Source organism: Seriola aureovittata, chromosome 7 (genome assembly GCF_021018895.1).
Source record: "Seriola aureovittata isolate HTS-2021-v1 ecotype China chromosome 7, ASM2101889v1, whole genome shotgun sequence".
Taxonomy (NCBI): domain Eukaryota; kingdom Metazoa; phylum Chordata; class Actinopteri; order Carangiformes; family Carangidae; genus Seriola; species Seriola aureovittata.
The window spans coordinates 20,978,924-21,002,183 of NC_079370.1; the positions used below are offsets into that span (position 1 = coordinate 20,978,924).

The following is a 23,260-nucleotide window of genomic DNA, read 5'->3' on the forward strand; positions in this document are numbered from 1 at the left end:
ATTCTCAGTGTGCTGCATATTTTCAGCATCAACCGGAACCTTTCTGCCCGGAACTATAGTCACGGGATATTGTATTTGTCGTGCAGTTAAACGACTGTGTAATCACGAGGGAGTAAACAAACGGTACACGAGCTACAGTTACCTGTCGTTTTGTTTCATATTGAAATTTGGGAATTAATGCTACTCTTCGGGTCCGGATGGAGATATTAGGAAGCACGTTTGACGACTCTGTGTTTTCGGAGGCGAGAGACCGAGTCTGTGTGTCTCTGTCTTCTTACAACGCTAAACTGTGTGAACCAGAGGTGAGTCTTTGTTCAACACAAACCTGACTGATTAACATTAGTTAGAGCTGGAAGATCAGCACTTACCTCAAGACACTGAACACTGACAGGACGATAAAACTACGAGTGAAACTGTTAGCCTGCTAACTTTAACACAGCTAGAGTTTTTCTCCAAAAAACAGAACCATGTAATTTATTAATGACACATTTTTTTAAAAATAAAATAATGATAAACGCCATGTAACGCCCCTCTTTTTAAATAAATTCAGACTTTATACTTCTTTTCACCCAACGTCCTAAGATATTAGCCGTAAATCAAAGTAGCATACAGTGGATATTACATTTGACTTAAAGGCTAGCAGTAAAAGCAGCTAAGGAACAAACAAAATAAAAATACAATGTCTAAGTAGTTACATATCTTGGCTACTTGCTTTTTGAGTGAATGGCCTTAAATGTGTGATCCGGTTACATTAGATGTAGTCTATTTTTACTGTTATGTTCTGTGTATGTGAAGTGTTTGTTTTTTGATTTAGTGAAATCTTTTCGTCTTAGATACAATGTCGGGGGAAAGTAAGTGAGCCATTTGGATCATTGTATTGTTCTTGTCCATACTGAAAACATCATTCAAATATTCACAGTGTAGCTTAGAAAGAATTTGTAAACCTCTATCCTAATGACTCCAGCGAAAGGTAACTGGAGTCCTGTCAGTGCAACCACATTGGAGGTGAGGATTAAGCTACTTTGACTAACAAAGGAGAAGGACAGAGCCTAGTGTACACCTGGACCACGTATGGTCAGTGTGCGGAATTCAGGATGTAGTTGAAAACTATTGCGCGAAACAAATCTCATCAGGTCATATTTCCATTGTGCATGGGGTTAGCCAGTTTCAGCCCTTTATCTGTATCTTCTCTCCTGCTCTCTGTGCTCACATATACAGTATTTTAACACAGCAGATCCCAACAAAGCTGTTCTTGTTTCTGTTGTCAGACAATGTAACGAGTTTGAAATAGTGACGGAAACACAGCCCATTAGGACTACATGTTAACCAGCAGTCCCTTCCTAGCCATTTCTAAGCTGCTCCTGTTTAAATCCTGATTTGATAACCACTGACAAAATCATCATCAAACACATAAGTTAAAGACCATTATTTCAGACAGGCTTGTATCAGAGGCGGATCTTTATTTGGTCACAGCAGTATTTCAATCAGATCCCATTTTGTGACCAATTAATACTAAATGAAGCAGACTCGAAATACTCAATTAAGTGCTTCTTAAAAATTGTTGTCATCTTTTCTCACCTTGTTTTTCTCTGCAGTGGTTTTGTGAGAGTGTTGCCCTTGACACAGATGATTCTTTGGAGAAGCAGAAAGTTTATAAGTTTAGAGCTGACTTGGCTTTGAGACAGGGGAACTATCAGGTAAGTAAACAGTCAATCAACTCTAACTTCAAATATTCATCAAAGACCACTGTGCTTCACCAGTATTGGAGTTAAACCACCTGTAAAGTTGGTGGCCAGTGACAGAAAAAGGAATAGATGCTCAGAGTTAATTCTCCTTAAAAATCTTTAATTTCATTACTCAGCTCGTTTATTGCAAAACTGTTGTTTTGAGCCACTATTAGCCTGTTTCCACTATGTGGTACTGGCTCAATTCCACTTTACTCTACTGGCCTTTTTTGATTTTCCACTGGGCAAAAGTTGTGGATAGTACCTGGGATGTTTTTTGATATCACCTCCACTGAGGCAGTACCAAAAGGCGAAGTGAAAATCTTGTCTTGTCATCTGTGGCTCCTTGATGGTGGAACAAGTTACCAAAGTCAATCAGAGCAGGAGCGTCCCCTCTTTATCTTCAAGAATCTATTACGACTCATCTTTTCTGAGAGCACCCTAACATGCCTAACTAGCACTTATTATGCACTGTCTGTGCACTACTTTACTTGATCTCCTTGCACTAATTGAATAGATGTATTACTTAGTACTTCAACCAGCGCTGACTGACTATCGTCATTTGCATTTACCAGAGAGTTTTACCACAGCTACAGTGATAGGCTACAATCTGTTACCTGCATTGCTCAGAAAACAGTCAGCCAATGAGAAGGGAGGCTCACAGACCAACACAAAATGTCCTGTTCTTGCTACAGATCTGAAAATAAATGATTTTATTTTTCAGTGCTTTAACAGTAATAATACCAACATAAGCTGCTTGAGGCTTAAGGAAAATAAAACACTGACTTGGCTCATAATTGTTGCCACATGCTAACCTCTCTTTTTGCTATTGTTCTTACCACTTTAAATTGTCATCTTTGAGGTGTTGAAAAACCTTGTTGTGTTTCTCGTCACATTGTGTGATGGGTACAGAAAGCCTTGGAAGCGTACAGCTGCTGCCTGGAGTGGATCGCCGACAACAACTTGACCATCAGAAGAGATGTATTGGAGGGGATGTCCCGATGCTGCACCAAACTGGGACAGAGAGACAGGGCACTGGAGTTGGCTGACCTACTGGTAATTCTTCTGTGCACATATTTTCCATGTTGATACATTGAGTTCTGCTTTACTTAAATAATGTTTTTGTTTGCTCTTACCGTCGTGACGTAGTATTAGTATATATATCACTGGTATATGATAGCACAATGGTGCTAATGGTTGTTCATTTTGTTAGATGGTTGCTGGAGTAGAATCAGCTTCCTTGCATGACAAACAAAAAGGTTGAACCTGATCTATCTTATCTAATCTACAACCATTAAATCCCAAAACAAGATTTCACCATTCCAGATATTTTGTCTGATGCAGGAAGTGAACAGTAGGTCAGAAAGGCTGAAGTTTTATTGTAAATAGAGTATGTGCATTATATAATATACAATTAATTGTATGTTTAAAAGACAAATCCTACACCTACCATTTTTCAAAGTCTAGAATAGTTATGAATAACAAATGTTTTATTCTTACCTTCCAGGCTGCCAGTTGGTTTTCATTGATCTTATGTTAGTTATTTGGGTTTTATTGATGGTGTAATGTGAAAGTCAACTTGCCAAACCTCAAAGCTTCCTTGAGACAGCCTTTATTTTCTTTTATATGCCCTAGGAAGCTCCAATATTACAGTCGGCTGTCAAACAGGAATCTTTTTTAATACTCAAATATACAAGACTCCACATTTGCTTATTGCCAGTTTCCTGTTTTAAATTGTTCACCGGTGTAGCTCAGTACTGCCTGTGTGGGTAGTTGTCTCTTGAATCGTGGATGTTAGCTTTCCAGCAGCACATGAACCCACCACCCCTGAATACTTGAAATAATAACATAACTTTGATAAATCTAAATTTGAGTAGATGTTCTCTTTGATGGTTATACCCTTCTGAGGGAGTTTAATTTCAAAGCCCTCTAAAACGGCAGTAAGAAGTCAGTCTAAATGCTTTGGCTTGGAACATGGTCAAACTTCAGTAGTAATTTCTACATCATCTCTCTACAGAGCAAAGAAGCCTCTAACACCTGCCACCTGACAAGCCTCCTGCTGCTTAAGGTCAGGATTATTAGCCACAACACTTGCACTGATACAAACTAATTTCTACTCATTTCCATGTAATTGACGTGAAAACTTTTATTATAGGTCAGCATCTACCAGCATTTTGGAGCCGTAGGACCAAAGATGTCATCTCTCCAGCAACTGTGTAGCATGCTGCCCTTCAACCCCTGGCACTGGTTCAACCTGGGCCAGATGTGTCTGCAGCTGCTGGAGAACGACAGAACCGCAAGTAGGCATGACTTCATTTACCAACTCATTTAACCACCATAAAATGTGTTAAAAGTTTGTTTTTGTTTTTTATTGCAGATGTGAATGAACGCTCTCTCTCTCTTTGATCTTGTAAACATGTAGATGAAACATAATAATATTTGTCCTCATGTTCTGATGTGCTGTGTTGTATTCCCCTTTACTAGGATCGTGTTTCCCTAAGAGTTGTGAATCAGCCGAAGAGCAGAACAATGGAGAGACTGAGGAGCAACAGGAGGAGGCAGCAGAGCTCGATGAGCATAGAATCCGACTCAAAGCTTGCACTTGCTTCATCAGGACGAGGTAAAGCATGTGACTGTAAACAATATGTTTACACACTGTATGTCCCATACACACATCACACAAAATAACAACCATTAGAAACATATTGTAATAGTTGAAAGTCACTGGAAGGAGCAGTCGGCCCGATGCTTTTTCTGATGTAATAAAATATCAATTCAGTCACAAGGTATTGTCATGCCACAGTTGCACGTGTGACAAATTAAAGATGAAGAGCTTAAATGTAAGTCGTAGCATCTTAATGTCGCCTTGTTTCCTTCATCTCCCTCAGACTCCTGTTGAAAATCCTCCGGCAGCAGCAGTCCTCCTTTGTGCTGCAGCGCAGTGAAAGCAGCCTACAGGCGGCAGATGAGGCGCTACAGCGGCTAAATCCCGAAGAATCAACACTGCAGACGCTCACTGAGGTGAGCACACTCCTCATTTTGGGTATACATGCTGTGTCCAGATCTGAATTTCAGGCAGTTTAAGGTTAGTCTAGGTGAGGGGCTGAGTTTTACACAGTTCACCTTCTCTTCTCTTTGATCTCCCAGGTGATGTCAGAGGACCTGATCCCGGAGAAGATGAGGGAGGACTACCAGGACGGGGAGAGTCTGGCTAGTGTGTGCGTGCAGAGCTTCAGAGAGCGCTGGTGGAACAAGATCTTACTGACAGGAGTGTTAGAGACTGACACAAAGTCCTGATGTTGAATGTTTACAGAGAAGATGTCGGACAGGAGGAGACTGAAGAACATGATGAAGATCGTTCAGTCACTGTGTAGATCAAAGAGTAACAGACACACAGAGTGAATGAAGTGAAAACCACATCCTACTCCGAAGACAGAAGTGCACATTATGTCTGCCTTACTGATGCCAGAATAAGTCCCCATACATCTGGAGGTCAGATGTTCTCTTTTAATGCTGAAAATCTCAAAACAATATTCAAAAGTATGAATCAGACTGTTCAGATGTAACTGAATTATTCATGTTCATCCTTTCATGTAACTGAAGCACGCAGAGAGAACTGCATAGTGAATGTAGTCGTTGTTTGAATGTTTCATCCACTTCCTACTGTGTAAAATATCACTCTGTTTGCTATAGAATCAGGAAACAAAGTGAGACGCTCGAATCTTTTGAATGTTCTGCCTGAAATGTAACTTTTGCCTTAAAATGCTCATAAAACATGAACATGCTGTGTTTATGCTTATGTAGTTTTTTTTTGTTTTGTTTTTTGAAAGAGTTGTTCAATCATTTTCACAGCAGTCAGAGACTGAGAATGAGAATGTGCATTACATGGATAATAAAAGTCACAACGTACCGACTGCACAGTTTTCACTTCACTGCCTGATTACTGCTCCCATCTCAGGACTCTGGAGTTTTGCTATGTAATTTGTCCCGTTCAGGTTTTGTGTCAACACCCTGCATAGCTCCACTCAACCTGAGCAGAATGCTAATTACCTAATAACTGAAAACACCCTTCGCGGCATGCAGTGGGCAATACAAAATCACCTCGAACATATAATAACATTTTACAGCCCTTGAGGTTTGGAAACATTTAGCAAACCAAAGCCTTGGTTGTTTTGCTAAATTAAATCAACACTTTACAGTTAACTAAACTTCATGTAACTTTTTTCCAAATGCTACACACAAAATGCACAGGTCTAATAAGTATAAGCGATACACAATATGAAAGTACAGTATATGTCACATGAACAGGTGAACACACCTGTCTGCTGTGTGTGAGGATTTCATATCTCCACAGTCTGTATGTTTCTGTCAGGTCCTGTCAAGTCCTGCTCCTTTGAATCCTGCCGTGTGTCTGTCAGTCAAGCTCTTGCTCCTTCCCAGCGACGCGTTCATGTTACCATGAACAGGCCTCCAGCCTGGCTGTCCACCCGTTTTCTGTCTCGCCCCGTTGGCGGTGTCAAAGGAGCTGGTTTGAGCCACCAGCCTGGGTCTTGCGGTGTGACTCTGGAGCATCCAGTTCAGCCTTGGAGGGGGCTTCGCCTGCTGAGAGGTTAGGGGCTGTAGGTGCAGCCTGGCTCTTGTACCTGTGGAGAACAACTCATCTGCCTGGAGATGAGGCGTCAGCTGAGTTCCCATGGCTGCAGCCTCTGTGGTTGGGTACGACTGATAGGGGGGTTGCTGGAGCCTCTGGGACTGATCTTGTCTCCTGGTTTCTAGAGAGGAGACTTGTCCTCTTAAATTGATCCAAGAGTACTGAAAGCCTGTCTTTACTTGTTGCTGTGATGTAGAAGGAGACAGTAGTTTGGGATTATCTGATTGAAGCTCCACATTCGGTTTGAAGTGAAGTGAGTAGTTCCACTGTCCTCTTTGTGTGTTGAGACCTGCAGCAATCCCTGAAGGTTTTGTCAATCTGTCTCTATTCCTTTGCTGAAAAAAAAGTCCTTCACTACCCAGACTGTCGTAATCAAGATTTGAATCCTTCTTCAAGGTGGATTGGTAACAGACAGTCTCATGTTGTCCATGTGTGGGATTTACAGTGTGAAGAGGGTTTGACTCTTGAACCTTTGCATTCTTTTCATCTGTGGTGGTGGTGGCGGCTGTAAGACCGGCAGCCTGCGACTGATTGTATGAGACGTGGGTCTGACCAAGAGTTTTTGAATGATTCTGGACATGGGTTTGATTCTTCTCCAGAGGTTCCACCTGTGTTTTTTCATCATGCTGCGCAGAGGCACCGATCAGTGTATGTTTTGGCTTTTCCACAGATACACTCTGTGATGTTCCTGGCTGAGCCAGCGGTTTTGGGAACAGCAGTGGAGGTTTTGTGTTTGTTTGTGTACCTGTACCTGCTCTGTGTTGAGGCTGGTTATCACCTCTGTTGCACTCCAGTTCTGGGCTCTGTGGATTGGTTAAAACTGGCATTTTTGCTTTTGTTTGAGTCTTTTGAGCATCTTCATTCCAAGCCCAGTGGCACACTGTTTTGGTCTGACTTGATTTTGACTTACTAATGCCAATGTTTTCATTTTGAGCTGCATGCGATGTGATGTGAAGATGGGGAGTATGAGGTGCAGCGATAAAAGTGACAAAGCCGGGGACTGGTTTGCAGCTGGAGTAGAGCCTGTGGAATTCCTCGTGGAAAGGTGTGATGGCGCTGCCCTTTACAAGAACAGCAAGACTCCGATGCACCTGCCAGGAAAGCCAGGAGAAACTGAGCAGACCACACACACAGACACGCAGGCACACGCACGCACGCACGCACACGCACGCACACAATTGTTCAGCCAGCAACAAAAGAGACGTGGCATTGTTCAGACATACAAAAACATGCTTTTTTGTTTTTTGTTTTTTGAATGTGAGTTCATGCATCAGTGTGAGTGTGTGTGTGTGTGTGTGTGTGTGTGTACCTGTATGAGCCAGTCAGCACCTCAGTCCAGTCAGTGATGATAAAACTCTCAGCAATCTGACCTGTCAGCTTCCTGCCTGTCTTGGCACAGTAGGTCTGTCCGTTGACGCTGCACACTGACAGTTTCTATACACACGAGAGACAGCAATTATTCTGCACGTAGAATTTGTTAGTTTTTCACTAAGCAGAAACAAATCCCTGTGATAATGATAGTGTGATGGTTTGGCTCTGTCGAATAAGCACATAAATCAGTTTAGTTACTTTTCACTGAACAAACTCTATAGATGTTTGCAGACTTGATAGAAGTGCAAAAACTATTACAGTATATAAATATGTTAAATATGGAGCATTACATTATGGTATAAAAGGCATAGCACTGTGCTGTAATGTAATTGTCAGATGTTCATTGTGAACATGACAACAGTGACTGCTAATGTTCAAAAAGGTTGTGCACTTATTTTAAATCAAATTGTCCAGCAACACATTTGGACTCTGAGGAAAAAGTTTCCTGCTCTTAGGTTAGTGCATCAACACTATGCTGAAAATCAAAGGTGAAAGAGGGAAAACAGATGTGCACAGTGGCCAAGGTGCTTTCCATGCACACTGTGTCTAGTATTTAGATTGGGCAGGCAGCCACCAGTCTGTGCTGTGAGCTGCTGCAGCAGGGAAGCTGTGGTCGTCTGCTAGTTTGATTTATGGCTGTGTGGTCATGAGAGCAAGAAGATGACTAAATGACACTCATGACGTTGTGTAGATTGATGGTTCTAGCTAACATCACATCACATCCACCCTGGAGACTTAAGCTTTTCTCTTTAGGGAGTTTAGGCATTTTAGGCATAGGCAGTTTTGGCATAATTTGAGAGAGGAAGATGAACAGACTCACAGGGAAGTTTTTACTGTTGAGTTTGAGGTCCTGCCACATGGTAACAAACAGGTTCAGGTTGAGATGATCCAACAGCAGGTGAACAGACACATTCCTCTTCCTGCTGGCCTCCAGAAGATCACAGAGCAGTTCTACGTCACTGAAGCTGTCCATCACTATGGCCAGGGCCTACACGCACGCGCACGCACACACACAGACACACACACACATCATGTTAGTAAAGATGTCAGTCACCATACCAAAAGCGTGCACAGACAGATATCAGTCAGCGTATCTGACCTTTCAGTGCATAAGAACCAGTACTGACATTTTTCATATTCCGTCACAGGTACAGGCACATCATGTTCCTTTTTGGATGCACACCCACGCATATGGAAACACGCAAACCACTTTTTTTTTTTTTTTCTCTCTCTCTCTCTCTCTCATTCTCTCTCTCTCTCTCTCTCTCTCTCTCACACACACACACAGCGGCAGTCAATTTCACAGATTACAAAACTAGAACAAATAACACACATTCTTTACACTTTCAAAGAAAGACAGTAGAAATAAAGTTACTCCTTGCCTACCAGTTTAGCCTTTCTGATGAACTCCCTGACCACATCTTTCATGCCAGCTCCTCTGCTATCTGACTGGAAATAAAGCTGAACACGGGGCTCACTCAGGACAGGATCAGTCCACTTCACATCTGGAAGAGGCAAAAGCACGATCAGAGACGGCTGCAAACGAGAACCAAAAAGTTCATCAAGAAAACACTGGATTGACTGTACTTCAGCATCAGTATAGCATTCTTTTTTTTTTTTTGGCAGTTTTCTGCTTCTAGAAAAGTTTTCTACTCTTGAAGTACCTTTTACATTGCTGTGGTCAAAACCTGCCACTGTGGGATCGCTGTCTGTGGAGTCTGCAAGGCATTGTGTGGCAGACTGGGAGCCAGCTGATGAGCTCACTAAATCTTTGTAATCATCATCATCGTCATCATCATCATATGCACCAGGATCAGCTGTGTAAAGCACAAAAACAACCAATGAATTCAATGAATCAGTCTTTGTGTTGTCAAACACATCAGTCTGTCAGGAACAATAAAAATGTAAAAACATGTACAACCTGTACTGCCTTCTCTTCCATTTTCCAGGATGTACTTCTTTTCCAGCTCTGACAGAAAGTCCACTTCCCCCTCTACGTTTAACACCTCCTGGTACCCCTCTACGCCCTGGGTGAGCAGGCAGTCCACCGCCAGCCGAGTGCTCTCGTTGTGGCTCAGGTCCAACATGGGTCTGACGGCTGTAAAGTCATAGTAATAAGAGGAAGGGATGCGGAGGTCTTGAACCCGTCGCCTGACCTTCCCCAGAGGTTTGGACCTCCTGTACCCCAGCACAGACACACTGCTGGCTTCCATGGCTGAACTTGGGTTCAGAATCGAGCCAATAGACTTATGTTGCAGCTGTGCATGACCCACAGAGCCTGAAGGAGAGGGTTAACTGTGTTTCTCTGACATCTATGAAAGAAATACTGGCTGAGACAGAAAGGTTAGAGAGAGAGGTTAAAGAGAAAATGGAAGACACGCCCCCGCTCAGGGCAAGATGGTTTCATGAGGGATGAGAAGTGACAGGTAAGAACTGAGAGCATAATTCATGCTATCAGATTGTGATGTTCCCTTCCAGAAGCATACACAGGGAAGAATGTCTGTGTATGGAAAAGAAAAATATTCAATCATTGGTAAGTGTGTGGCATCATGTGTCAGAGAGGACACATGATGAAATTTCCCTTCAAGACATATCCCAATATTTCCATCAGATGCCAAGTGTGTGTTTCTGTTTGTTGATTAACCAGGTCACGAATGATAGAGCAAAAAAATTATCAACTCATTTTGGAGTTTGTCTTCCAGGGCCTGAGACTGAGTGATTTAGAGTGGGTGAGCACAGATAAAAGATGGGTGGAGGGAGAAAGAAGAATGAGTGACAGGAATTGGTATGGCTGTCTTTTCAGCTCATGTCAAAACAACACCTGAGTGCTAAAAGGAGCAGAAGCAAAGTTACAGGCACACCCAGACAGAGAGCGTGGAGCAGAAACTCCCCAAAATGTCTAATGAAAACATGATTCCTGTTATCTTAATTATAAAGCCTATGCATAGTGTTTGTAGGAAATGGCAAAAAAAAAAAGAAGAATTTCCTGCATACACATATGCAAATTACAATTTTCTTTAAATATATTTGAATGTGATAAATGGATGGTAAAAGAGTTTTAATTACTGCCGCAATCACTCTACTGTTGCTTACTAACAATTAAGGAGGTAACAGACGTAGTGAGTAGTAGAATTATTTTAAAGGTAACAGTGAGACACGTTGTTGAGTCAAGGTTTTAAAAAAACATTTTATCCACAACAGGTTTTAAATAAGACAAATCATAAAACATTCATTAAAATAAAAATCCTAAATGGAGAACCAGAACATGTAAATGAAAAAACTGTGTGAGTCATTATCCATATAAATGTCAATGAAGACCATGAATATATGCAAATGAATATTAAATAGTAGGTGGTGTGATATTAAAGTCAGAGGTGTACTAGTTTTAATGTAATAGACTGGTTTTCAAGAGATAGTGGTTGATGATATTCAACTTGTTTGAATGGGCAAACTAATAGCAGCTCGCCAGTTCAGCTCTCAGCTTGAGTCATTGTTTCTGCCGTTCTAGCTCGCTTGAGATGAGAATATGTTTTTGTGACACTGTGAAGATGGAGAGCAGTTTGTGGTCACTGGGAGACAGAGGACAGCGTGTGGACAGACTGTGAGGAGGCAGAGCTGCCCTCTCTGGCTCTGGCCGCCAGCTTCTGTCGCAGTTCTCTGATTTCCTTAAGCAGCTCTCTCTCGCTGCTGTCCAGCTTGGCCCGGCCTCGGTCTAGGGAGACTTACAGAATAAAGAGAAAGAAGGACAAGCAGGAGGATTACTGATAGAAACTAGAATCACCACTTTACAGTTGTATGCCTCCGCCAACCAGCCAAGTTGCAGGAAATATGGTCACAATCTCCCCTTCCTGAGCTACAACGTTGAATCAAAGCCAGAAGTGTTTTTGCAGAACATTATGATGTCACAGTGTTAAGTTAACCTTTGACCTTTTGGATATAAAATGTCATCACTTCATTTTATCCTTATACACATTCGAGTTAAATTGTGTAATAATTAGTGTATGGATTTGTGAGTTATGGCCAAAAAGGTCACAGTGACTTTGAACTTTGACATTTAACCAACATCTAATCAGTTCATCTTTGAGTCCAAGTGAATGTTTGTGCCAAGTTTGAAGAAGTTCCATCAAGGTACTACTGAGATATCACATTCACAAGAATGGGACATACGGCCACACTGACAATCAATCTGAAAACATATCTGAAAAAAAACATAATGTCTCTGGCTCTGGCTGTCGCTGGCATTGAGGAAATAACCAATCTTGGTCCCTTGTTGTCTGTGGTGACTGGTTATTATTCACTGTGTGGTCTCTGCAATACACCATTACCAGACACCGCTTTCTGATTCACTCAGCTGAGCTGTGTGCGTAGGAATACGGTAGTTCAGCAGTTGAAAAAAAATAAACGTTGTAAAAGTGTCTAAAACACATTTTTTCTGCTGGCCCCCGTACACAGCAGCACATCACTCTGCTAGTGGTGCCAGTGTTTCCTGCTGCCTGTCCATCTGAATCTACTGCAGGTAACACTTATGTGTTACTATGCATGACTACCCCACATCAAATAACCCAAAATATGTCTTTAAGATCACAATCTTGCCTCACTGCCATGACAATGATTTGCATTTGTTTATTGAGAAATCAAAACAGAGTCCTTTCAACAGAAACTATATCCTATGTACACTGACTTACAGTTGGTGGAGGTGCTCTCAGAAGGTGAACTGCTGTTCAGACACACCATGTTGCTTCCTGCCTGCCTTGGAGTGGTGGCAGTGTCTTGTTTGATTGCTAGACCAACACCGCTGGTTCCTACATGAACTGCAGTGGCAGTGCCCAGTTTTTGAGGAAGTCCTCTGCTCAAACCCGGTGACCTCATCCTCGTTTGTTTCTGGCCATCTGACACAAAGCAAACACTGTAATATTACATCCACGTCCAGAGAGCTGAGCTCACCAGACACAAACAAAACGTGTGTGTGTGTGTGTGTGTGTGTGTGGAGTAATACCTGTGACTGCTGAAGACCAGGCCTGTCGCTGCTCCTGTAACTGGGCTCTGCTACTCATCACTTCATCCCACTGCAAATTAAATCAAGAACTCATTGTTTAATTGAATAGGAGTATCCCATAATTTGTCTACACTGATAATTCATAATCAATATTTCAGACATTAAGATGTTCAGATATGATGTTTTTCTGAGTGAGCAACACAAATATCAGTTTATCAGAATTTTTATTCTTAAAAGTTTTTTTTTGCAGCACAGAAAGCAACAGAAAAGCCCATAAATTATGTCATAGTAATTTTACATGTAACAGACAAGCCAAAATATCATGAGAATTCATGTGTTGACAAACATACTCTTGTTGTTCTCACCTTTCTTCCTGCCACATCTCTCATGGTGTCAGCCAATCTCTCCTCCTCTGCCAGGGTTTGCCTGTGAAGCTCTGCCAGTCTCTCCCTCTTCCTCTCCTGCTCGGCGTCGACCTGCTGCAGGCGCTCCGCCACCTCTCTCTGCCAGTCTGACTCCAGGCCCAGCTGGCACGCCTCCGCCAGGGATTCCTCCAGGATCTGTGTGCAGAGAAAGTAAACGGATTCAGGGGCAGGAGATCACGGATACCTGTGCCAAAATCAGAGTTTGGATGACTGAGAGGCTTTGATAGTTTCTTGTAAAGCCAGATTAATGTCCGAGTGCATTAAGATCATGTACTGACACATTTCTTTTTTTTTTTTTTTTTTAAGTTATTTTTTTGGGCTTTAATGGACAGGACAGCAGATAGACAGGAGGCAGGGGAGGCAGAGAGAGGGGGAATGACACACAGGAAAGGGCTGTCCGATGCGGGAGTCGAACCGGGGGCCAGCTGCAGTGAGGACTGTAGCCTCTGTATATGGGGCGCCTGCGTAACCCACTGCGCTACGCGACGCCCCGTACTGACACAGTTCAATAAACACTATTACACTGGCTCCATACTGGAAGGTGTCACTAACCTGCATGTTTGTCTCTGTGCTGTGCAGCAGCTCTGTGTAGCTCTCCTCCTCTCTTTCTGCCTTCCTCATCCTCATCTCCACCTCTGCCTCAACATCCCGTCCCATCCGCTCCTGCTCCTTCAGCAGGTGCTGAGGGAAATGGTCATGGAAAAAACATCAACTTAATAGTTGCAACATTGGTCAAAACTCATCTCTATGAGAAACAAAACACAAGGAGGAGATTTTTTTTTCTTAGCTCAGTTTTGATACAAAATGAGACAAAATTCAAACCTGCTATCACACATTTTCATTTATTCAATGTCCAGTAAGAAAGCAGTGTTCATTTCTGATGCTTTATTGTATTACGACTGCAAATAGCTTTCTAGGTTGACTAGAGACATTATTCAGGAACAAATGCAAATACAAGCCACAGAAAGGGAAGGGAGGGACATTACATGTGAGGTGTTTGTCACCTGTTCAAGTCGCCTCCTCTGAGCCTCTAGCTCCATCTGTCTGACCTCCAGGTCCTGGACTGCTGCAGCTGTTTCTCGCTCCCGCAGATCCATCTGTGGCAGAACATGAAAGCTATTAGATGCATCTTTAGTAGAATAAATTAAAAATATCAACAGTAACACAAATCTTCGCAACCAGCCTGAAAATAAATTGACTCACTTTGAGATTAATGCGATAAATTTCTACTTTATAAACCAAACTAAAGTTAAAGTGATGCAGCAGCCAGTCACTGAGAAGAATCATAGATACATGCAGTAAAGATGCTAAAATATTGGAGACAGACAAACGGTGAGCAACTTTCGCCTGCAGCAAAACACATAATCCAGCCAAGAAAGCAGCTTTTAGTGGAAGCTTCCAAACTTGAAAAAAGCATTTCTGTTTCTTGGGCTAAAAGAATAAACTGATGTGACTTATTACAGCTCAGGCTCACTGGCAAGTTTAGGATCTTTTACACTGAAATGTTGTACGTTTTATATTTGAACTAAAAACATATAGTTTTTGGTGTAGATTCATCATCATCAAGCTGTGCTGTTTTAATTACTTATATTACTTATTCTTTAAAAGCATGTGTATTTTCAAATCATAATACATCTGGAAGGATAAATAACTAGATTCAAACAAATAGGCATTAAAAGAATCTATAAACTACATGTTGCGTTTGGCCAGAAAACTCTGTGTTTACCTTTCTACTGATCTCCTGGTCTAGTCTTTGTATCTGTGAGGCTCTCAGGTCTTGTTGGTGTTTGAGGAAGCGTCTTTTAGTTGCGTCCAGTAGCTGTAACTCCTTCACCTTCAGTTCTCTCTTCATGGCTGCCAACCTACAGAGGATGGAGCAGTGTCAACAACCAATTTCGATACATCTAATTTGTTTTCTCTCATAACTTAACTATAAAACTGTCTGCGTCTTGTGCTTGTACTTTGCTCTCTGCTGTGTTAGTTTTTCTTCTTCTTGTGCCAGGATGTTTCTGCGCTGTTCCTCCGCCTTCTGCAGCAGCTCCTGTGCTCAAATCAATCAAAGTACAATGATTCAGTTAACTTCATTTTCATTTTCATGCTTGTGTTTCATATGCAGATAAACTGTATGAGTAAACCAACAATATACATTAGTATAAAATCTATGTTTAGGTTTATGTGAATTTTGAAAAGCTGCAAAACCCATCTACCTGTTGAGTGTAGTAGGCCTCCTCTTCAGCTTGACGACGCACAAAATCTGTACGATGCGCTGATACCTCCTGCCTGTTTAGATAACACATATACGCTTACATGAGATGCATCTTTGCACAACACTTAGACTTTTACTATCCAATATGAATTTGAGATAAATAAATAAAAGTTTCTGCCTCTCTTATTATGATTTTTTTTAAATCTCACCTCTCATGGAGATACTCCATCTCCTGCAATCGTATCTTCTCCCTCTCCCGGCTCTGATATTCCACTATGAATTCTGGGTAGTGGTTGAACACAGGGTACTGGCCCGTGGTCAGTGGGGTAAAGTCAGACAGAATAGTCCTGGGATGGATGTCTGCAGGCGTGCTGCTCAGCAGCCGGTAGGCCTCCTTTATCATGGCTGCCATGTCCAGGTTGTTACGATGGTGAAAAAAATACTGAAAAGAGGGAAATGAAGAGATGACAGAAAATTTAATGGATGAGGAGAGATGGAAATTTTATTTATTTTAAGAGGAGATGAATAGAAAAGAGAGGGTAGAGTACTTACCTCAAAATCCTGTTTCTGGGAGCAGAGCAGCAGAGGCTCGCGGCAGCAGGTGATATAAGCCACACAGGCCATGATCAGGAATGAAGGATGGTTGGAGAAAATGTTGTCAAAGAGCCGAAGCCACTCATCACGAGTCAACACCTCTGAGAACAGGGTCTCCAGCAGGGGCCACACATAGAGCTGGGACAGACACAGAGAAGCAAAATAATGCTATAAACTTAATCAGGGCAGGAAGATGTGGTCACATGGATGTCTGTCCGACCTCTTGTCCATCTTCCTATTCCATACCTGTGAAGTGATGCCACAGTCCATCAGGTGTTGCAGCAGCTCCTTGTCGTGATGAGCCAGAACATTCTCTGCCGCGCTCAGGATGTTCAGAGGAGGGTTGGGGAAATACTCAAACCAGTGCTGGCACCAGTTCACTGCAATACAGCATCTGAGTCGATAAAACTCTTGCTAATACGTTTATTAAACTGACAATAAGTGACATTGCCACATGAAACAATGCCACACAACAATGAAAACTGTAGTTCAATAATTTCAAAAGCTTTCATGTAACAATCCTGTAATATGTTTACGTAAAGCTAGTACCTATGACAGTTGCCACCACCTCGAAGCAGAGCATCGGGTTGTTCTGGAAGAGCTTGACAAAGGGGAAGGCCACCAGGGGAAGGTACTCCAGCTCTCCAAAGATGGCTGCCCAGTGAGCTAATGCAGACAAAACCCTGTCAAGTGGAGGAAAAAAAGAGTCCAAATAAAAAATAATAAAGGTTTAAATCAAAGGTTTAACTGTGTACTTATAATGAATTGCATTTGTGTGGGTGTGTGAGAGAGAGAGAGCACCTCTGAAGCCCTCTCTGTAACTTGTGACTTTTGATGGGGTATTTATCATGCAGAGTGAGGTAGGCTGAGTGCAGGCCTTTATCAGTCAGACTGCTGTATGCTGCATGGTTCTCTGGGAGACACAGCAAAGACCGCCACACAAACATCCTGACACACACACGCACACACACATCATGTAAATCTTTAAAAAATATATATATAATGGATACAAATAAATCTTAAAAATTAGTTGACATGCATGTTTTAGTCAGCAGATACACACATGAATCATACACTTACCTGTATTTAGCAGGATATTCTCCAAAGGCCTTCAGCAGAGCAACCAGTCTCTTTTTATTCAGACCAGCTGGTAGTTCATTCTGCTCAAAGAACCACATAATCACTACATCTAGTCAGAGGCAGAGAAATGCTTTCTGTGTATTTGTGGGTGAAAAAAGAAAATGAAACAAACCCTCAAAAGAAATAACACAGTTGGTATAGAACCAATGTGGTTGAACACTAATGTGTGTATCTCTCTCTGTTTACCTCTTTATCATCAGCTGCACACACAGCAGGGGGTCTAAGTATCTTCACTTGTCTTCTACCCGAGCTCATGACTGGTCTTTGAACAACCTCAGATCTGACCTTGACCTTTAGGTTAGACAATTCCTGATTAGCATCACCACCTGAGACTACTGCCACCTGGGAGGGAGGAGGCTGTGCCAGAGAAGAAGACACCCAAACACAATGAATACACTTAAAGAACACTTTATTATCAACAACAAATCTGAAAACTCTTGTCACCTTGTGGATCAGTGAACTGTTATCATATCTGACTGTCACCTTGTTTAATTCCTGTGTGAGACTCTGGACACTGTAGATATTGATGCTGCCGTTATCCATGATGGCCACAACATGTCTGCCATTGGGGCTGACTGCCACTCCTGTGATGGCGTCATCATGGGAACCCATGTGGAAAAGCAGCTTGCAGGTGTGGATGTTGATGAAACGCATCACACCATCCTGACTCAACACACCTAGTGTCTACAGAGCCATGAACACATGCATCATGTGGAAAAAAGATAACATGTTAAACACAGTTAGCACAGACGGGCACAGAAACAGACTACAGGCTCATGCACAGACACACAAACACCGAAAATAATATCAAATATTTATAAACATGAAACAAATGTGACTCCATGGCAGAAGAACAGAGAAGATGAGAAACAGAAGTTTACTGGTCTGTTCTGTTATGTTGTCTGTGTACCTGGCTCGCTCCACCGTCAAAGCTGTCGGGCAGAAACTCCAGCTGTCTGACGGTTCGGACTTGCGTGGGCATCTGAATCACTCTGAGCAGCTGTTTGCTGTCCAGACACCACAGGTGCATCAGGTTGGAGCGCCCACCTGCTGCAAGACTCTTACCATCACTGTCAACACAAGTCACATATATCAATGTTTGATGAGTCTCTCTGATCCCTTGTTACTTTTATTGTGCTTATGAAGTGTAGTGTTATGCAGTCATGGAGAAATACACTGAAGAGCTACATAGTCACCAAGCTAGCTAATGGTTGTGATGTGAGAGACCCACCGTGTGACGGCAAAGGCCTTGTAGGAGATTTTAGGTCCGGAGTCAGGAACAGGGAGCTGGTATTTGCAGAACAGTGTGTCACTCTCCCAAGCAAAGATGGAGTCATCACTGAAACAGCTGAGGATGGTGTTACTGAGAGGAAGGAAAAACACCTGCAACACAGATAACAGTGAGCCATTAACAAATTTCAAATTTAGTGAAAAACATAAATTTACATGACATAGAATTGACAGCTTAAAAAGACCAATATCTTAAATCCTTGTTTGACAAAACTACACACATTCATCAGTCTTTCTCTTATGAATGATTACCTTCACGTAGTGATCAAACTACTATTTATAAATCTTGTTTTCAGTTGGTATGTCTGCGCCTTTACCCTCTGTATGCCAACAGACTGCCTGATGTTCAGCTTCCTCTTCCTCTGGAAGCTGTCCAGGTCCCAGAGCTGAGCCGTGTCTGAGGACGTGGTAATGGCGTAGCGGCCTGAGCTGTGGACAGAAATGGATGAAACTGCTCCCTCGTGACCTCGCATCCAACTGACCAACTGCTTTGTGTCTGTGCAAAGAAACAGAAGGAAAACGGAAGTGAACACGTTTATTTATAGTTAATTGTGGCAGTGAGTGATGCAGAGAAGTGAATGCAACACACCCTCTTGGCCCTGCACTAAACTGACCAGATGCTTTGAAAGAAGGATAATGCTGACTGCTGGCTGTCTGTAGTTACAATAAGATTAAGAATATAATTAAGACAAAATAAGGGAGCAGCAGAGAGCAAAAGAAAAACAACAACTTTCATTCAAAATGAACTTGTGTAAAACCTGTGTCTTAAAAACCTAAAAACAGAGAATATCCAATAATCACAAGTAAAAGAACAAACCAATGCTTTATGTGCATGTGTTCACCCTACCCTTGTCAAAGCACTTGATGGTGTAGTCAGCCAGGGCCACAAGGAACTCTGTGGTCCTGCGGAGGCTGAAAGCCAGAGCAGTGCATGCCTGCCCAGTCTTCTGCACCAGACGAAATCTGCCCCAAGGAAGGAGCAATAAAAACATAACATCAGATAAATGTGATAGCATGCTGAGGTTTAGGGTAGGCATAGGTGGCCACTTTGAGGTTATTTCTGCTCTAAAATGAAAGGATAACTTTTTATAACATTTATGTTTTAATCACTGTCAGGTCTATATGGATGAAAAGAAAACATGGATGCAGGTGTTTTTGCATCTTTTCTTACTCTAAACACAGAGAAGACTTTTTTAACTTTAAATGGTTATGACTAGCATTGATAAAATCATGGGGGAAGTAAGCAAGTATGTTATAATTCTGATGTTGCCAACATTTGCACAGCAAATCATGTTTGTAAAATATATTCCAAGTGATAAACAAACACTTAATTATGTAGGGACCTTTTAGCAGAGTCAATCACCTGTTTCTACTGATGTCAAAGACATAGATGTTGCCATGGTGATCTCCAGCCAGGAAGGAATCTCCTGTGGTGTCAAATGCCACATGGAGGAAACGCACCGTCTTGGCCTGCTGAGTAGTGCGGATCACCGTCACTAACAAACTGAGGAAGACAAACAGGGGAAATGTACATTCAGACAGTACTGACATTAAACTCAACGCTTTTCAGTAACTCATGGGTGCTCTCTAGTAGTTACAATTCACCATGAAAAAAGTGGAAGAAATGCTGTTTACCTGCAATTTCCCTAATGGTCAAACTCACTTTGATGCCGCTGAGCTGAAGAGGCGCAACTCAGCAGCATTTTTTAATTAAAGATTATGAAAAGTAAAAGTAAATTGCAATTTAATTTTGTTTTTTGATCTACCGATTAATTGTATGAACAACTGTTTCAGCACTAGAACTGTGATTACCTACCCATGCAGCTAAGAGATATAACAAATCATAATTAGACTACATATCAACTGAGATTTGATTTACTTTTATTTTGCTGGTCTTGAAACTGAACAGTGATATAATTTTCTGAACATGAAATGACTGCTAAAGTTTTAATAAAGATTCTAGCCACCTCCACAACCTAGACTGGACTTAACACTTTATGAAAGCACTGACTCCAATAGCAAATATTGTCAAAGCAATAATATCCAGGTGCTGGCTAGAATATATCTAATATTTCATTTTATTAAAATTGGCCAGGACCCTGTTTCCCACCTCAACAACAGATCTGTATACATACATTAAGCCAGAGATAAACTTATCCTTTAGATGCTTTTGGGAAACGTGGCCCAGTTCTTCACAGACAGGTGGCTCTCAAAAGTGGGTGATAAAATGAGGAATTAATTTTAACCAAGCAGAGATTTGATATTTTCCATCTTTATCCTTCAACTTCAAATATAGCCAGTTATGCCTATATGCCAGGTGTGATTTTCAATAAGCCAACAACAAAAAATCTAAAGTGGCATCTGTTGGGAGTATATAATACACATTAACATTATAGGCTATCTATATTGAGTGTTTGGCATTCAAGTGTTGCTGCTTGTATGAATGTACAAGTGCAACAAGTGTGACCTAACAAACACACCACACAGTAAGCACCTGATTTTCGGTTCAGTTTGTGCCACAGACACATTTTACAACATAATCCAGTTAGAGCTGTCAGCACCAGGTGCACACAGGAGACTAATCAAGTATCCATTAGCTTTTACAAACCTACCCTTTGCCTTGGGTTGGTTTTCGATGCCAGACTTTCCCCTCTTCTTTGTTTCCGATGTCTGTCACCTCCATTTTTAAAAAGGTCTATGGAGACTCAGTGCAAACATTTAGCAAACAGGAGACTTCCCACCTTACTTAACTTCGTGTTACTGTCCCATCTTACAGTGACATGGCTGGCTAACGGGCTAGCCGGCTAATCCCTGTAAAGGCGGAGTAAACAGCGCGAAATTTGAACGAGCAACTTTCACTTTATAAAGCTTTAAATAACAACCAAAGAAACCATAAAGAATATAGATATAAGCTCAGAAACATTTAGTGTTATTTAGAGTTCAGATATCCCCATAAAAGGTGACAGACAATATGCTAACAGTTTTCTTCAACCTGCAGTTTCAGAAGGTTTTTTTTGTTTTGAGGACGGTTATTTTGTCGCCCGAAGTCTACGTAATGGGTAAACAGAAGTGTGCATTATGGGAAACGTAGTACAAAAGCTCACTCAAGCTCAATGGTTATGTCCCACCCATAGATTGTAGGTCCACCATGAAGGTCTTTATGCTGTGACAAAGCTTGAATGCCAGAAATTACATTTTGAAATTACATTTTTAAACCTTTTTTCCTTTTCATTTTTTGGTCCAAACGTTGTTGAATTTAAATACTGGTAAAAAAAAAAAGAAAAAAGAAAAAAAGTGATTCAGCTGATTAAATCCCCCCAATGCATAGTATGAGCAGGACTTTTTTAGACTTGTCTTTTAATCATTTACATATAATATCTGCATGATTTAGCATTTGCGCCACTTCTTTGCAATTACCCAGATAAATATTCAACAGTATATTTACTTTTCACCATGTTAATTTTGTGAATCGTGACTATAGTGGAGTCTCAATAAAATGCCTCATTTTCAAACAAAAGTACAGTTTATGGGTCAACTGCTGCAACTCAACTGTTCACACTTTGTTTCTAATGGTCTGTTTGTAGACCTCACTGAAGTTCTATGTCCCTGAGAGGGAAGTCTAGTGTAGTGTGTTCAGGTTAAAGTAAATCCACAGAAGAAACCACACAGTGTGACAACATCATGCAAGTACTGCTGCACGGTGTAGCATGTGCCCTCAGTCTGTATTAACTTCAAGCTGCAAACTCCCTGCAGAGAGTGCAACAAATGGTGACTGCAACAAACAATAATACAATACTTGACTTGTGTTTCTGAATATTCTTTATCTTTTGTCTTAAACTATACTGTCTTTTCAAAAAAGTGGCCAAAGGACCAAGAGTACCCATAGGACCACACTGGAAATAAGTCTTTAACTCTATTGTGTTCTACTTGACATTTTGTAGATATGTGTGACTACTTTCTCAGGGACAGTACATGTACATTACCACAGTATTTCCTTTTTTATACAACTTCATACCTCTACTCCATTATGTTTTGGAGGAAATATTGTACTTTGTTTTTTTACTGCACTATAAATCTATTTGATTAGTTTAATTACTTTCTTCTGCCACTGCATTTAGTAGTCTTTAAGATGTGGTTGATAGCTCCAGAAAAAAGATAGTAATTGGATCTTGACTTAAAAATATTATTTGTCAAAACATTGGATATTCTCTTCTCTACAACAATAAATTATTTTGAAGTTGTCTAATGCTTCCTTCTCATATTGCCTCTGGTTCAGTCACAGAGCAGCATTTTGTAGCTGTCAGGTGTCAAGAAATGAGCGGGAGTTATAACATTAACTAATCAATCAGTGACTTATGATGTTTCAAAGGATCTTAGCATTCCAATAATTTCAAATCCAACATGAAGTGGATGATTTCAGAATAATGATCATTCACTGAGCCCACTGAGTTGTAAGAAATGATATAATGTAAAACCATAAAATACCTTGAACAATATGAACAAATTAATAATTAAACTGAGGAATAGTTTTTACTCTGTATCTTCAGACAGGAAACAGCTGCAGAGAGTTTTCTTGAACTATGCTCAGGAAGCCTCCGTCTACCTGCTGCTCTGAGCCAAGCTGAGGAGCAGGTAGAGGGAAAGAGTTTGGTTTTTGGCTGGGAGTAGGCGGCTGTGCTAGTTCAGCCTGGATGACAGTGATGGCAGGGGATTCACCAGCTATTTATGTTTTGACCTTCCCCCAGTCAGTCACAACCCTGTCATGCCAACATACCAACCAAAGCACAATACTTCCACCGGCAATAGTCTGAACTACATAAACATAAACTAAAATATTAATGTAGCCTTTTTGATTTACTGAGA

At 41.3% G+C, this 23,260-nt stretch overlaps 3 protein-coding genes across 4 annotated transcripts; 1 reads left to right on the top strand and 2 right to left on the bottom strand.

Moving 5' to 3' along the window:
• Positions 1-81: 81 nt before the first annotated feature.
• On the top strand, positions 82-5,642 carry zgc:101716 (uncharacterized protein LOC492784 homolog). The gene is made up of 8 exons (XM_056380437.1): positions 82-302; positions 1,596-1,697; positions 2,637-2,780; positions 3,742-3,792; positions 3,880-4,024; positions 4,209-4,344; positions 4,613-4,745; positions 4,872-5,642. Exons 1-8 carry the CDS (start codon positions 198-200, stop codon positions 5,019-5,021), a joined length of 966 nt encoding a protein of 321 aa, XP_056236412.1. The 5' UTR covers positions 82-197; the 3' UTR covers positions 5,022-5,642.
• Positions 5,643-5,765: 123 nt separating this feature from the next.
• LOC130172033 (protein FAM83G-like) lies at positions 5,766-10,766 on the bottom strand. The gene is made up of 6 exons (XM_056380435.1): positions 9,668-10,766; positions 9,411-9,563; positions 9,133-9,251; positions 8,567-8,734; positions 7,685-7,809; positions 5,766-7,488 (listed from the first exon to the last, which is right to left on the bottom strand). Exons 1-6 carry the CDS (start codon positions 9,957-9,959, stop codon positions 6,093-6,095), a joined length of 2,253 nt encoding a protein of 750 aa, XP_056236410.1. The 5' UTR covers positions 9,960-10,766; the 3' UTR covers positions 5,766-6,092.
• A 100-nt stretch (positions 10,767-10,866) lies between these two features.
• Positions 10,867-21,395, bottom strand: tbc1d31 (TBC1 domain family, member 31). Of its 2 annotated transcripts, XM_056379656.1 has the most exons (23): positions 21,010-21,395; positions 19,761-19,901; positions 19,245-19,360; positions 18,715-18,893; positions 18,339-18,490; positions 18,018-18,177; positions 17,591-17,791; positions 17,294-17,464; positions 17,048-17,127; positions 16,769-16,915; positions 16,517-16,650; positions 16,214-16,347; positions 15,926-16,105; positions 15,583-15,815; positions 15,375-15,447; positions 15,129-15,208; positions 14,894-15,029; positions 14,172-14,264; positions 13,720-13,848; positions 13,108-13,302; positions 12,743-12,812; positions 12,432-12,635; positions 10,867-11,467 (listed from the first exon to the last, which is right to left on the bottom strand). In XM_056379656.1, exons 1-23 carry the CDS (start codon positions 21,078-21,080, stop codon positions 11,313-11,315), a joined length of 3,234 nt encoding a protein of 1,077 aa, XP_056235631.1. In that variant the 5' UTR covers positions 21,081-21,395; the 3' UTR covers positions 10,867-11,312. The 2 variants fall into 2 exon arrangements, with proteins under 2 accessions (XP_056235631.1, XP_056235632.1); XM_056379657.1 differs by lacking the exon at positions 16,769-16,915.
• Between the last annotated feature and the right edge of the window lie 1,865 nt (positions 21,396-23,260).